The 15,314-nt window shown below is 49.0% G+C and overlaps 1 protein-coding gene across 2 annotated transcripts; it reads right to left on the reverse strand.

Moving 5' to 3' along the window:
- Positions 1-676: 676 nt before the first annotated feature.
- LOC309329615 (uncharacterized protein) lies at positions 677-11,331 on the reverse strand. Of its 2 annotated transcripts, none has more exons than XM_081840569.1 (8): positions 11,144-11,331; positions 8,355-8,478; positions 7,524-7,711; positions 7,051-7,199; positions 6,522-6,696; positions 5,890-6,004; positions 5,143-5,227; positions 677-4,063 (listed from the first exon to the last, which is right to left on the reverse strand). In XM_081840569.1, the coding sequence occupies exons 1-8, from the start codon at positions 11,223-11,225 to the stop codon at positions 3,530-3,532; spliced, it is 1,452 nt and encodes a 483-aa protein (XP_081696695.1). In that variant the 5' UTR covers positions 11,226-11,331; the 3' UTR covers positions 677-3,529. The 2 variants fall into 2 exon arrangements, with proteins under 2 accessions (XP_081696695.1, XP_081696694.1); XM_081840568.1 differs by having other exon boundaries at positions 6,522-6,699.
- Positions 11,332-15,314: the final 3,983 nt, after the last annotated feature.

Raw genomic sequence — 15,314 nt, forward strand, 5'->3', positions numbered from 1 at the left:
CTGTTCTTACGCTCACAAAGATAGTGCAAGAGCCCCTGAGTCCACCATCCTTCAATATAAATATTCTCAGGGCTACTTGCACCAATAGAAAGCATCAGATATAACAAGATACTGTAATATTTATTTCATCACCTCATTCCACAAAGATCTCATTGCAATTTACTGTATATCACTACAGGAATAGTATACAGCAGAGATTTCATGTTGGTGACACACTTTTTAGACGTGCATCATTTTGCAACACAGTCATTCAGTTTTACTAGCAAACCGGAGGTTAAACTAACCCCTTTCCAGCCCTGGGAGCAGCGTGGGGACTGTTTATGCAACACACACATTGTAGCCGACACACGTGTTTGGAAAGCTGTTAAACAGAATACATACCAACTGAAGACAATCATGTAAGGTACTGAAAATTTAAAACAACCAAACAGCCTTGACACAACAGTTCAGCAAACACCACCTGCCAGCAGCAGAAGAGAGACATCAACCATCAAATGTGTGGGAATCAAGAACAGTCTTGGCCTGGAATGGCAGTGATAGTGCCAAGTGGGTCTCCTTGGGAGGGGCACTCCTGAAAATACCCTTTCTCCTGTACTGGAGGAGGAACTCTGAAGAGAAGAGCCCGGCTGTCAGATTAGATCCATCTAGCCCAGTCTCCTGTGTTCACAAAAGTGATAGTGCCAAGTGGGTCTCCTTGGGAGGGGCACTCCTGAAAATACCCTTTCTCCTGTACTGGAGGAGGAACTCTGAAGAGAAGAGCCCGGCTGTCAGATTAGATCCATCTAGCCCAGTCTCCTGTGTTCACAAAAGCCAATTGGATGCCCCAAAGCAAAGCTCTCAAGCAGGACCCTGGTGTACCAGCCCACCTGCAGTTTCTAGCAGCTAGTGCTATTCAGAAGCATATATCCACTGGCCATCCCAGCAGTGATCCAATAGGAGAGCACATGGAATAGGTTGGAGTGGAGAGCCACTTCTTTCTCTGCTCACCAGCATTAAAAGGCCATATAATGGGTATGGAGGCAGGCAGGAACCAGACACAAACAGTTACTTCCTTTAAACTTCTGTAATTTCAAGAATGTAGTACCAGCAGGTGTCGCCTTTTTGTATGAGCTGCTTACTGGATGCATTTGTAACTTCAAGGAATAGTCATCCCACATTCAAAAGAGGTTCACTGAAGGCACCGTGTGGGGGGTGGGATGTCCAAAGTGGATTCAAGAGGTTCTCTAGTTGGATTTCCAAGTGCGCATCATTGTCAAAGCCACAAACACAGCCCTTGTGCCAGACTCCAAGCTAAAGTGAAGACATTCCGTCTCTGGCACACTAGTAACTTGAGGGAAGGGGGCACCCCTTCACCAGGAAATAAAGTTTGATAACAATGATGGCCAGCCATTTCCTTTCTCTTTGGATGTGAATGCCTGACCTCCCCCCACCCCCACACATCCTGTCCTGAAACTATGCCACCCTGTTCTCTGTGGGCTTCATCCATGCAGTGAAAGAGCATAGGTGGTGTAGGGTGGTACAGTGCTGAAAGATGGTCGTATTTCACTATAGCTGAGGGTCTAGTGATAGAACACAGGTCCTGAGGGTGTGAACCTGGAAGTCATTGATTCAACTCTCAACTCAGCCATCTCAACTCATGGCAGGAGAACATCTAACTGGTTTTCTGGCCTTTTATGCCTTTTGGTTTTCTGGCCACAGAGGGTATGGGGCTCCAGTCTACAGATGTCTGCACTCATGAGATAGCCTGGGCTGTACTTTCAAAACAATTAACCAGCTTAGATCTTTGCATGTGATTTGAACATATCTTTCTTGAAAATGCTGAGCAGAGCAGATCGGAGCTTATGAGTAGAGCTCTGATTGGAACTGATTAGCATCTGTGGCTACATCACATGCCAGGAAGGGATGGGGTTGAGTGAGGCAGGCATCTGCTCAAGGCTGCAAGGTGCTGGGCTAAGGTGTTTGGCATTCATTGGGTTAGAAATGTCTCAGTATCTCACCCTCCTACTACTCTCCTTGCCTCTCACCTTGGGAAGAGTTATTGAGCAGAATGAAGAAGGTCTAAGAGAAAGGAAGTACAGTTGCCAAAGGCTGGTCGGCCCTCTCCCTCTCCCCCAACCTCCAGCAAAAGACTTGCATGATGCTGCTTGCATTTGCCTGAGGCAAGATTATCATTGGGGGGGGGGGAGGGGGTGCTTTCAGTGCTGATCTACTGATTGCTACCCTCCCTCACAGCAGCATGGAAGAAGTCTGCAGAGATGTGTGTTGCTGCTGCTACTGCTGCTGCACCACACAGATAATAAAACATCCTTCCTGGCAGCAGTCATGGGCGATAAACAGCCCCAGCTTGGGTCATTTTGAGTTTGCAGTTGGCCACTCTCACACTGGAGGCAACACAATCTAATTTAGGCTGATAGTGCCTGTTGTGAAACCCCTCCCACCCGGGAAAGACAAGGCCAAGACTAACCAGTTCCTCATACCTGATCAATAGCAATTTGGTGGGGGTGGGGGTGGGGAGAGTGTTTTTCCTCTGACCTCCATGGGACAGGAGCCGAGCTGACAGAGGTAGTCTTGAATGTGGTGTTGGAGAATCCCTTCATGGCAGTTTTGGCGGCTTCAATGTTCATGCTGAGGCTGCCTCAGATGGGCCAGCCTAGGACTTCATGGCCCATATGATAACCACGAAGCTGTCTCAGCACATCACTGAGCTAGCACATATGGCTGGGGATGGGCTTCACATGCTGTAAGCGGGGGCTTATTGTGAATCCATCATCACCTACAGAGCATTCCCTGGTGAGGTTTGGGCTGAAGGCAGCTACTGTACTGCATGCTGCAGTGCTGAAGGAACTTGAGATGGTCAGCCTTCGGAGACCAATGGAATCTGATGGATGCTTTAATTCTCTGGTGGATTTGTAGATATTAAACCCACCTGCAATACAAGAAACTGCACCAAGAGCTGTTTCAAGGATACAGCTCAACCCTCCCTGGCTCCTTGATCTTCTTGCCTTTTGTTGTGGGTGGCAGCTACCAGGCCCAGCAGCTTCAGATGCCCAGAAAGGCTGGGCTTGTGAGCCACCACTCCATCACCTTTCCCAAGGGGTGGCAGCAGCAGCAGCACTGCAGGGTTCTGGTGGGGGACAGGGAGCAGAGAACGCAAAGGGCCTCTGTTCTGAGTGTGACTATTGCAGTTGCAAGCAGAACTCACTGGAAAGAAGCAGGCACCTCAAGTGAGGAAGCCGCTGTGTTGTGGTTTTTGCATCTGCTCTCCAACACTGTACTACCCCCTGCCAACCCGGCTGCACATGCTCCAACTATCAGCTCTGAGTCTCCCACTGCAAAGCAGCTCCCAAATGCTCCTCTGCCTCCTTTCTTCCAGGGATGCCCCCTTCCAAGGCCAGACAAGAGAGAGCCCTAGCCATCAAGTCACACTGACAGTCTTTTGTCCAGCCCCACTGGGGAAATATCCATCCATCGAGACCTCAGCCCAGCCATGGTCAGGGCAACAGGGCTCGCCTTGATCTGTGGGTGGGGGTCAGACATGGCTAGTGGGGCCCAGAACAGCCTGGGGGGAGTCCTTTGCAGCCTGGTCCAGGCCTGCTGCTGAGATGCTCTGCAGCAGCTGCTCAGCGGCAGGCCTGGAGCCTGGCTGGCTGTGGCCACCTCCTAAGGCGCAGTAATCATTGCTGCCAAAGAGGAGGAGGAGGGCAGGTGTCTCTGTCTCCAGTGGGCCCTGTTCTTGGAAGGTGAAGCCCCACTCGCATGGCAAAGAATAGCTCTCCTGCTCTGTTTCCCCAGAGGGAAGGGATGCCTCTGCTTCAGGCTGCGGCTGCTTCAGGTCTCCCTCGAGGCCTCTCTGTTTGCTGGCCATATATTGATAGTCTGGCATCTCGGGCGGGGGGCAACTGCTCTCTTTGGACAGGGTCTCAGCCTCTGGCAGGGGCTGGCAGAAGGAAAGCCGGGAAATGCCTGCTGGGGGGGCTTTATCCTCCTCGCCCCCCTTGCTGTAGTCCCAGGGCATCTCCTTGTCCTCGTTGCCACCACTCTTTTCTGCCAGGCCAGCCCAGCGCTGGAAGAGAACAGAAAATAGCCTCAGGTTCCCCACCTGGAATGGCTTTCTATGCCGGAGGCCAGCATGAACACGATCCTGCTGCCCCCTCAGCTACTGCTGGAGTCAGTGTGTACCTCTTCTTGGGTTTCCTGCTACTTGCAGGGTGTGTGTGTATGTCCATCCCTAGACACCTGGAGAACTTGGTTGGTTGAGATTACTTTCTTTTACTTACACGATTTATGTGCTGCTTCAGATTTCCAAAACTACATTTCGGAAACTACAACTAATCCAGAATGCAGCAGCTAGACTGGTGACTGGGGGCAGGCGCTGGGACCATACGCATTGGTCCTGAAATACCTACATTGGCTCCCAGTACGTTTCCAAACAAAATTCAAAGTGTTGGTGCTGACCTTTAAAGCTCTAAGCGGCCTTGGCCCTCTATACCTGAAGGAGTGTCTTCACTCCCATTGTTCAGCCTGGACACTGAAATCTAGTGCTGAGGGCCTTCGGCGGTTCCCTCACTGCAAGAAGTGAGGTTATAGGGAACTAGGAAAGTCTTTCTCAGTAGTGGCACCCACCCTGTCGAACGTCCTCCCATCAGATGTCAAGGAGATACAGTAAGTAACTATAAAACCTTTAGAAGACATCTGAAGGCAGCCCTGCATAGGAAAGTTTTTAATGTTTAATGTTTTATTATGTTTTTATATATGCTGGAAGCTACTCAGACTGGCTGGGGCACAAATAATGAAATTATTATTATTATTATTATTATTATTATTATTATTATTATTATTATTATTACAAAGAATTCTCCAAGCAGTTTACAACCTGCCTTCAAGTGAGGAAACCAGGTCCTGCCTAGGCCACAAAGCTGCCAGCCTGACACCCACATCTCCCACCACTACCAGAGGGACCCAGACGACAATACCAAAACCTTGCCCAGGAAGCCATCTCTGCAGCTGAACCCCCCTTCTCTTCTGAAAGGATGGGAGGCCCACTTCTCCATGGCAGCCTGAGAATTACACCCCACCCTCCCCGGCTTGGTACTCAGCCATCATCAGGTTCAATGTGGCTCCTCCCGAGATTATGGTTGTTACCTTGAAATCCCCACTGTGTGAGAGATAAAGGGGCTGGAAATAAGCTGCTGGGCTGGGGATGTTTGCGCTGCAATGGCCCTTGGACCTGTGGAAAGAGAGAACCACAGCCCATGGGAAAACACCCCTTCTCTTCCTCCAGCCTCCCACAGTCCATCCTCCCTGGAAGCTGGTGGTGTACAAATAATTGTCTCCTCCTCCTGTAGAAGCATTGTGCGCCCCTATTCCACCTCCTTGATGCATGTCAACCCCAGTGAGGAAAAGAGAAAGCACAGGCAACCTCCTGCCCACCTGCTGGGCCAATTTGGAGCTGGAGAGTAGAGTCTGGTTGTATGCAAATGCCCTAGAAGGGCAGGTGTTCACGCAACTGAAGGAAGTGGTGCCTTCATGCACACAAAAGGCTGAGCATCAGCCATACCCAATCCCACTTCAGGGCAGGGCAGAAGGAAATAGATATACTGTAGTCTGTGTGCCTTTTATGTGACAGATACCCCTTTCCTGCTGTGGGAACCACAAAAGCCTCCCTTTCCTGTGTCTCTGTTTTCTGTGCTTGTGCATGCACTAGGCACATTGTGTGGGCGCGAGGGAGTGCAACTCAGGGTAGCAAAGCCATGGGCCAGAGATCCCAACTCCTTCTCTGACCTCATGCGATGAGCAAAACACAAATATTGGTGCCCGGGCCCTCCTGGCTGCCTGTATGCAACATCTCCAGGCAAAATGAATGAATGAATGAATGAGTGAGTGATATACCTCCAGAAGATTGTGAGTACCAGGAGCAGGAACAGCAGGATGCCCAGGCAGAGAAAGAGCAGGTTGAACACATGCTTCAGGAGGTGGGACTCCGGATGCTGCTGCCACCTGTTGCCTGTGGATGGAATCATCAGCACATCAGTACAGTGGAGGATTGCCCTTGGTTTGCCAAAAAAGGAGATGGCGACCGAAGGAATGAGCACAGTTGCCTTTTTGTGGGTTTCACTTTGGAACGGCAAACAAGCAGATACACATCTCACCAAGAGCTTATTCAGCCTGTGTGGTGTGTGGGATATATTCAGCTCCAGTAAAATACTAAATAAATCTTTGGGGGATGAAACTGGTAACCGCAGAGAGTCTGTGTCTTGCCCAGGAAGGCAGATTTTTAAAATCTGTCCCTTGGGAAGCTCACCTGACTAGTTCCGAGGAACACCAAAGACCTTCCCCCCCAAGAGATGTGACCCTGTTTTTTTAAATGGGGGGGGCTTTGTTTTGTGAGTTGTAACTTGTCTTTGAGCATAAGAAAAAAAACAACCTATGACACAAATGAGTGCAAGCAAGAGAAGTGGAATTTGTGTGTGTGTGGACCTGGGTGTGTGGCACAACAAATGAAGCACAGCTTTGTACCAGACCTGGGGGGGCTTTCCACTTGGTGGTGGCGCTCCACGGACTCCATTGGCTTCTGTAGTGCGTATTCACATCTGGAGTTTTGCAGCGAATTCTTGCCACGTACTCTACACCAGACTCGAACTCGAAGCCCTCAATTTCCACCCATGTTTCTTTGTTGACCCAGACCTTGTTCTGTGCCTTCTGTGAAGGATTGGAGCACAAGCAATGATCCCATTAGACAGAATTCAGTTGGGCAGGCCCTGTAAGTCATAGCAAATGCCAGAAGGAGATGGGGGCTTCCGGGTGGAGACCTTATGCCGCTAACAGCTTGTTCAGACTCAACGTTTGCTTGTGCTTCCATCCAACCCCATTTTCTCAGTTGTAGATATCCCTGCTGCTCAGCCATTTGCCATCCACGTCACTGTGCAAACCTTGTGCTGTGTGTCAGCCAAGACCCCTCCTGTCTCCTATCCTCCAGGGCATCATGAACCTTGAGAAGGCAAGAGGCGGCAAAACGCCTCCCACTCTCAGCCCATTTCAGTGGCCTCTTACCTCCCAGGGTGCTTCTGTGGTCTTGAATGCCAGTTCCCATTGCCAGTCGTCCAGGAAAATGTCTTCATAGGCCTCTGGCCTCCTCCACTGCATCCAGCACTTGCTGGAACTCATGTTGCTCTGCAGGTCAAACGGTGGCTCACATTTGACTGGAAAGAGATGGAGAGCAGAGAGGAGGTGCTGCTGGGAGCCAAGAAGATCCCCACCCACCCAAAAGCAACACAGTGTGTATGTGTGCACTCCTGGGACATCCTCCAGGGAGCTGCTGCTGCTCAGGGAGAACTCAGCAGGGCTCACCAGGATGTCCAGGGCTGGAAAAAGCTCAGAAAGAGAGGTGAAGGGGAGGGAAAAGGCTGGGGGCAAACAGACTGTCCCCAGCAGCTGGAGGACACAAGGACCCTTGCCTCCAACCATGGCCACTCTCCCGTCCTGGAGAAGTTTGAGTCAGTCCTTCCACGTGCAAGAAGACTCACTGTGCAGCCTGGGCTCATACATCGTAAAGACGATGAGTCCATTTCCGGAGGAGGAGGAGGCATACAAGGAGACGCTGTACTCATCGTTCTCTGTGAACTCGCCCTCTTCAGTATTCGCAGAGCAGCTGAACTGGTCCAGGGCCTCCTCAGAGAGATGGCAGATGAGGTCACTGTAGAGACCGAGGAGGCTGCAAAACAGAGAAGAGGAGGCAGAAGGTCCTTCTTTGGGGTGGCCGCCCAGCATGAAGCATGGCTGGGGGAATGTGGCCGGCCGCCATTAGAGAAGGAGAGAATGCCTCTGAGCATATGGAGAGTAACTCCGATCACAACACTCACATACCTGGACTTCCTGACCAAAGTGTCTGTCTTTGGTCCAAAAGGGACGAAAGGAGGGAGAGACAGGGATTTGTTTCCATGCAACCTGAAAATCTAATGGTGCACCTTGGAGAAATTGCCCGGAGGTGCCACCAGGGAAGGGACTCAGACAAACCTCTGGGGGCTGGGGTGGGCATGGCATTGGGCAGAGCAGGCTTTGTGGTTGTGCCTAGCACCATGGGCATTTTCTCCCAAGAAGATATACCCTGCTGTGGCTGTTGCTTTTTGCCCCTTGTGCTCCAGCCAAAGTCCTGGGAAGTCTGCTCTCTGGCTCCTGAAACCCATCAATCACCAACATCTCCTGGACTGTGCAGGCATCTTCTTTTCCCCACAGCTTGCAACCACAGATGAGAGATACACTGCCTGGGAACCCAGAACCACCCTGCAAGAAACCTGGCTCCTGCCCAGCCCTCAGTCACCCCAGCAGAGACCAGGGCTTGGTGTCCCTGCCCTTACTCAGAGAAATTGAGGTGGAAGGGTCCCTCTCCCAGGATCTCGTCACGGCGGTGCCACGTGCAATTCACCCTGCGGCCCTGCAACCCATAATTGTTCAGGCACTGCACACTGTTGTTGGAGAGCCCTGCCAGGAGACAGAGAAAAGGAGGGAAGGGGTTCAGAAGCCAGCCGCACCCTCATCAGTCCAGCACCACTCCCACCCTCCCTCCTGAAATTTGGCTTGCGTTTATTCCAATTGTGCCATGAGGAGGCACTGGGAAGAAGAGAAGAGGTTGCAGATGCTTTGGGGACAAGAGAATAAGAACACAAAGAGAGCCCTGCAGCTGGATGAAGCCAGTGGTTCATCTAGTTCAGCCTCTGGTTCTCACAGTGGCCAACTAAATGCTCCAAAGCGAAGAAGCCCATAAGCAGCCGGCATTAAGAAGCATTCCTTTTTTTAAAAAATAATAATAATATTTATTAAGAGTTTAAAGATTACAAAAAGAAAGAAAAAGAATTAAACATGACAATATAATAAAATACAAAAAACAAAGACAAAAACACTACATGAAACATTGAATTAACAAAACAAAACAAAAACAATTAAAAACACTTCCAATATTTTCAATCTTAACTTTCATTCACTTGTTTCATTGACTTCCTCACGCCTCCCTTTTTGTATTCCACTTCAATTAACTGTTTCAGCAATTCCTTTCCATCTTCCTCTGTTTTCTGTCCTGTAATTAATCTTAACATATTCTAACCTTATTTTTTTCCTTTAATACATTGACAATCTATCTAGTTCCTTATAACATTTCTGCCAAAGCCATATAACTTCACTCCACCATTTTTCTATAGCTCATTAATTTTACAATATTTCTGTAAATAATCTTTAATTTTTTTCCAATCTTCTTCCACCAACTCTTCTCCCTGGTCTTGGATTCTGCCAGTCATTTCCGCCAATTCCATATAGTCCATCAACTTCATCTGCCATTCTTCCCGGATGGGTAAATCTTGTGTCTTCCAATACTTTGCAATGAGTATTCTTTCTTGCATAAAGAAAGTTCTGTCCTTCTTTGGCACCAATTGGCCGACCATGCCCAGGAGAAAGGCCTCTGGTTTCTTCAGAAAGGTATACTTAAACACCTTTTTCAATTCATTATAAATCATCTCCCACATTAAGAAGCATTCCTGCCTTGAGCAGAAGATGAAAGGAGCAATTTGCCCCTCTGGGTTTCTGGGAGCTTTCTGGAAGAGAGACCTGCTTTGGGGATTTCAGTGGACAAGCTGCTATGCCCTTGCGTTTTCTTCTGCAACCTCCTGCTTTTCACCCTTTGTCTGAGCATGCCCTGTCCACTGCACTGGATGAAGAAAAAGCCCCTTCTCAGAAGGAGGGTGTCATCTAGTACAGGGCTGGTGCTCAGCAGCTCTTTCTGATATTTTGAATTACTTTATTAAATCATCTTAATGAATTTGTTTTGTTGTATGCTACTGTGTTTGATATTACAGTGGTACCTCAGGTTAAGTACTTAATTCGTTCCGGAGGTCCGTTCTTAACCTGAAACTGTTCTTAACCTGAAGCACCACTTTAGCTAATGGGGCCTCCTGCTGCTGCTGCCGTGCTGCCGGAGCACGATTTCTGTTCTCATCCTGAAGCAAAGTTCTTAACCTGAGGTACTATTTCTGGGTTAGCGGAGTCTGTAACCTGAAGCGTATGTAACCTGAAGCATATGTAACCCAAGGTACCACTGAACAGTCAAACCTTGGTTCCTGAATGCCTCCGTTATCATACGTTTCGGCTCCCGAATGCCGAAAACTTGGAAGTAACTGCTCTGGTTTCGAATGCTTTTCGGAAGCCAAACAGCTTCTGGGGAGTCTCCATTGACTTTGCTAACCACCCTTTGATCCTCAGTTGTCGAACATTTCAGAAGTCAAACTGTCTTCCAGAGCGGATTACGTTCGACAACAGAGGTTTGACTGTACAGTGATTGCATTGTTTGTTATTTCTTAAAGCTACTGAGATTATTGTGAGTCGCTTTGAGCTCAACACGTGTGGTTGGAAAGGCAGAATACATATATTACATCAAAAATCTAAACAAATTTAGAAAGGGGACTCTGTAAAGAAAACAGCAAAGACCCTAGGGAAGAAGAAGAAGAAGAAGAAGAAGAAGAAGAAGAAGAAGAAGAAGAAGAAGAAGAAGAAGAAGAGTTTGGATTTGATATCCCGCCTTTCACTCCCTTTAAGGAGTCTCAAAGCGGCTAACATTCTCCTTTCCCTTCCACCCCCACAACAAACACTCTGTGAGGTGAGTGGGGCTGAGAGACTTCAGAGAAGTGTGACTAGCCCAAGGTCACCCAGCAGCTGCATGTGGAGGAGCGGAGACGTGAACCCGGTTCCCCAGATTAGGAGTCTACCGCTCTTAACCACTACACCACACTGGCTCTTCCCCCTTCCTCAAAGGGGCCAAAGCCAGGAAAGAAGCCCAGAGATGGGTCTGGATATGTCTCCCTGCCCCACAATAGGGTGAACAGCAGCATTTTAATCTGGAAAATGGCCTGTTGAGGTGGAGACTTAAAGACACTACCCCCTCCTTCAACGCTGCTTTTCTGGACAAAATTGAACCCCTGTCCCCCACCCCAACTGCTTTTAAGTTAAACCATAACACATTCAGAAGCATTGAAAGCAGGAGATGTCCTGAGAGACCTTGTGGTGCCTCTTGGGCTCCGCTCTGGTCACAGGTCCTCAGATGTACATCCCATTCTCTGTGGGTCCATTTGGTGGCCAGGAACTGCTCCCCCCCCCAACCTACCTGTTTCCTGCATTTCTTCAGCTGCAAATAGAGGGAAGAGGAGCACCTGCAACAGGCAGGTGGTCCAACAGCCTTCCCCCATGGCCAGAAGGACTCCTAGAAAACAGAAGGACAGAAGGGGCCCTGTCAACCCACTGCTAAGCCAGCTCCTCTCCCTGCAGATGGAAAGTGACTTCCGATGGCGAGGCACTAAGGACTCTCTGTGGCAATGGGGCTAGGAGCTCATCCTGCACATGGCATGCCAAGCCCCAGGGAGGGAGACAGGGTGGATTCAGAAGAGCTGTTTCACCTGCCTCTTTACCACGGAAGGCTGTTGTTACTGTTTGTTATTCAGGACAGTGGTGAACGTGGGGGGATGCAGACCCCCCCATCTTATAGAACATTCCTCAACAGCTACAGCCATCTCAGTTGTGATGGGGACTTGCTATATATCTACATCTATCTATATTATATATTTGATACAATATACCATATTTTTCCATGTATAAGACACCCCCAACTTTTGGGGACCCCAAATTTAGAAAATGGACATATGCACTATCCATGTATAAGATGCCCCCAGATTTTTAACCTTATTTTAAAGTAAAAAAACCCTAGTCTTACACACAGAAAAGTACAGTAATTATATATATATATGTTATAATTGCATCTCTATCTGCCCTGTAACAAAGTCTCAAAAGGACCCAAAGGACTCCCAGTAATTGGGAGGGGGGGAATTCTTATACCACCCAGGCTGAAATCTCATGGATGCTTACCTGAAAGGAAGCCCCATTGATCACAACTATTATATAAATTATAAATTATATCTGCCCTCCTCTGTGCCTTGACCAAACCCAATGTGACTCTTACCTTTGGGGTCTCTCTCTCTGGATGGATTTCGTGAGAGGCAAAAAAGCAGTCCAGAAAGCAATGGCAAGACTCTGTGGCTGCAGATGGACTCTGTGGCTCTTCTTCTCCTGGAGCTGCTCCAGTGGCAATTTGCTCCGTCTTGGCCCCTGGGCTGATTAGAAAGAACAGTTTGTTTACCAGGCAGGAGGAGGTCTCTTTTCTATTGAGGCAGATGTTGGCGATAAGTTTGGCAGGCTATGGAGATTGTATCTAAGATTGTCAAACCGATTTTGAGGAGTTTTGAGGCATTAACCCTGTGGGTCCCCAGGAATGAGCCATGTGCCTGAAACCTGCCTGAGCCTTGTTTTTTGCCCTACATTTTTGCTACCTCTTGTAAGGAGGTTGTGTCCCAAAACAGGGCTGGCCCAACCATTAAGCAAACTGAGGCAATTGCCTCAGGTGGCAGATGCTGGGGTGAGGCAGCAGCCCCCACATTTTCATCTAAAGCCCTCCTCCCTCCTCCCTCCTCCAAGCCATTCCCCTGTTACTGCGTGACCTGTCCAGAAAACTGGATCTGGTCTGCTGTGTTAAGTATGGTGTGGAGGGCTGAATTAAGAGTCAGCTGCCAGTCCAGTCGTCTTCTGTACATGGGATGGGGGGGGGGGTTCCATCTTTCCTTCTTTGCCACAGACAGGCAGTTGAATATATTGGGCCGGTCATGCCCACAGGGGAAGGTTGTCTCCCTGGAGAAAGGAGAGAGCCATCCAGAGCCATCCTTGCAGCCTGGAAAGGGAGAAAGAGCACCAGTGAAGACTCCAGGACTCAGCTGTACAGCTGCAAATATAATGTTTTAAGTGTTAGCTATAGGTCCATGGGGTGACCAGAACCCAACAGGGACTGCTTCCCCTGAAACACCTGCAGCCCAGATGCCCTGGCAGGGATGGTAAAGGTAAAGGTACCCCTGCCCGTACGGGCCAGTCGTGTCTGACTCTAGGGTTGCATGCTCATCTCGCTTAAGAGGCCGGGAGCCGGCGCCATCCGAAGACACTTCCGGGTCACGTGGCCAGCGTGAAAAAGCTGCAGCTGGCGAGCCAGCACCAGCGCCGCACACGGAAACGCCGTTACCTTCCCACTATAAAGCGGTACCTATTTCTCTACTTGCACTTAAGGGTGCTTTCGAACTGCTAGGTGGGCAGGAGCTGTAACCGAACGACGGGAGCTCACCCTGCAGCGGGGATTCGAACCGCCGACCTTACGATCAGCAAGTCCTAGGCACTGAGGTTTTAGCCACAGCACCACCCGCAAGGATACCGGTTTGCAAATCCACCCCTCTCTCTTCTGGAGCAGAACCCAGCAGTGTCCAGCTCCTCTGCTCCAGACACTTCCTCTGATGGCTCCTCCACAGCAGTTCCAAGCAGGATGCGCCTCTTGCATCCTCCCAAGGCAGGAGAGTTTTTCAGGATGAAGAAAGATGATATTGGGTGTATGCCAGGGAGGGACGTGTTGCGGCAGGAAAGGGCCCCTGCCTTTTCTCTAGCAACAGGGATGGGGAGGCTGCGTCAGGTGGCCTCCACAGACAAGTGTTAGTCCAGGCCAGTGGGGGATGGCAGGTGGCTTGAGGCAAGATACATGGCTGTGAACATCAGTCCCCGGTGAAAGGATCCCACTCTGTCAGGCCGGGAAAGGCCAGTGCAGCAGAGGCTGAAGCCCAGCTCAGCAGCAGGGGATTTCTTGACTGCTTCTGCCTCCTGGAGGAACTTTAGGTCCAGGCAGCCAAGCCCTTCCGAGGGGAAAGAAGATGGCCAGCAGAGGGAGAGCGGAAATTATGTTGTGGCTGGGGGGCCAAGAGATGCCTGGAAGCAGCTGGACTCACTGGGCCACTCCAGGGCACACAGGAAAAGCTTGATCCAGTGGTTCCTTCACTTTGGAACTGCCTTCAGACTATATTGTGTTGACGGTTTCCCTTGGCAACAGGCATCTGAAGAGGCTCCAGGGGAGAGGCTGCTGGGATCATCTAGGGGCATCAGGTTTTTCCACCTGCCTTGCCCCACCCCTTTGCCTGGGATCCTTTTAAAGTGAAGATGCTGCTTGGGCATTTTTGTGTTAACTTTTTTTGTAGGAACACTAATGTGTTTGGTTCATATTACTGTTGGAATGTTTTGAATGTGTATAATTTTGTATTGTTGATGTATGCATTATTGCATTTGTGTGTACAGTCATGCCTCGGGTTGCGAACGTGATCCGTGTGGGAGGCACGTTCACAACCTGCAGCTCTGCATCTGTGCACATGCATGACATGATTTGGCGCTTCTGCGCATGTGCAAAGCACGATTTAGTGCTCCTGCGCATGCATGAGTGCTGAAACCTGCAAGTAACCCGTTCCGGTACTTCCGGGTTTGGTGCAGTCCGTAACCCAAAAATGCGCAACCCGCAGCATTCGCAACCCAAGGTATGACTGTATCTGCTAATTCTTGGGAACCTTTCTGGGTAAAAGGTGGCATATAAATAAACAATAACATAAAGTAACAAGGGGGGATTCTTATTCCAGCCTGCATCTGTCCTGGGTTTGAAATAGTTTTTTAATATGTCGTGATTGTTAAAGCGCTTTGGCACTTTTCCCAGAAAGAGGTTCTTGAATGAAACAAAGAAATAAAGTTTATCACCAAGTTAAATGTTGAGTATAATTGTTTAATTGCAGAACAAAATGGAGAATGTCCGCATGTATATTGCTAAGGGTTTAACACTGAAAAAATTCCATTGGGGGGATGCTGAAGCTCTCTAAGCTTCTAGCTGGGTTAATGATTAACTGTTGATGCTCTCTGCCCTTTTCATGTGAGTGTTTAACCTTAGACCACATGTTTACGGTATTCAATTGCAAATCTCCATTTTGAAGGGAGCTGCCTTGGTTTTTTATTTCCCAGGAATAGTGGGAGAAAGATGTGCAAATAAGTCTTTCCATGAGATCCAGATCCAGGCTAAATGGAGGCTGTAGGGAGAGACCTTTGATTCTAGGTCTCTTTAGAGTCATATTTCTAAGATATTGAGCCTATGCTTGGACAAGTCTTATGGAATTATTTGGAGTTATCATTATTTGTTTTTGTACTGTACCAGTTTTGAAGAAGTTCTGGTTAGTAAAGCTCTGAATCATATTTATGGTCTGGACAATTTTTATTCCGAAAGGAGTCAGCTTTTATGCATCCAATTGCTTCAAGCTATGCAATATTAATATGTGCAATAGTAACCCCTCCACCCTATCCCAGACCCACCAGCTGCTTTTCAGTTTCCAATTCAGGCTTGGATTTCCCTTTGTGGGGGAAACTCTGTCCTCCCTGTCTCCTTTTTC

The sequence above is a fragment of the Podarcis erhardii genome (genome assembly GCF_964252035.2).
Source record: "Podarcis erhardii genome assembly, chromosome: 14".
Lineage (NCBI taxonomy): Eukaryota > Metazoa > Chordata > Lepidosauria > Squamata > Lacertidae > Podarcis > Podarcis erhardii.

Excerpts from the sequence above, each read along its gene's own strand:
- LOC309329615 (XM_081840568.1), bottom strand. The coding sequence starts at position 11,225 with ATGGGGGAAGGCTGTTGGACCACCTGCCTGTTGCAGGTGCTCCTCTTC. Across the intron at positions 8,479-11,143 it reads TGAAGAAATGCAGGAAACAG|GGCTCTCCAACAACAGTGTG; the intron begins GTAGGTTGGGGG and ends GTCTCCTGGCAG. Across the intron at positions 6,005-6,521 it reads CAAGTGGAAAGCCCCCCCAG|GCAACAGGTGGCAGCAGCAT; the intron begins GTCTGGTACAAA and ends TTCCATCCACAG.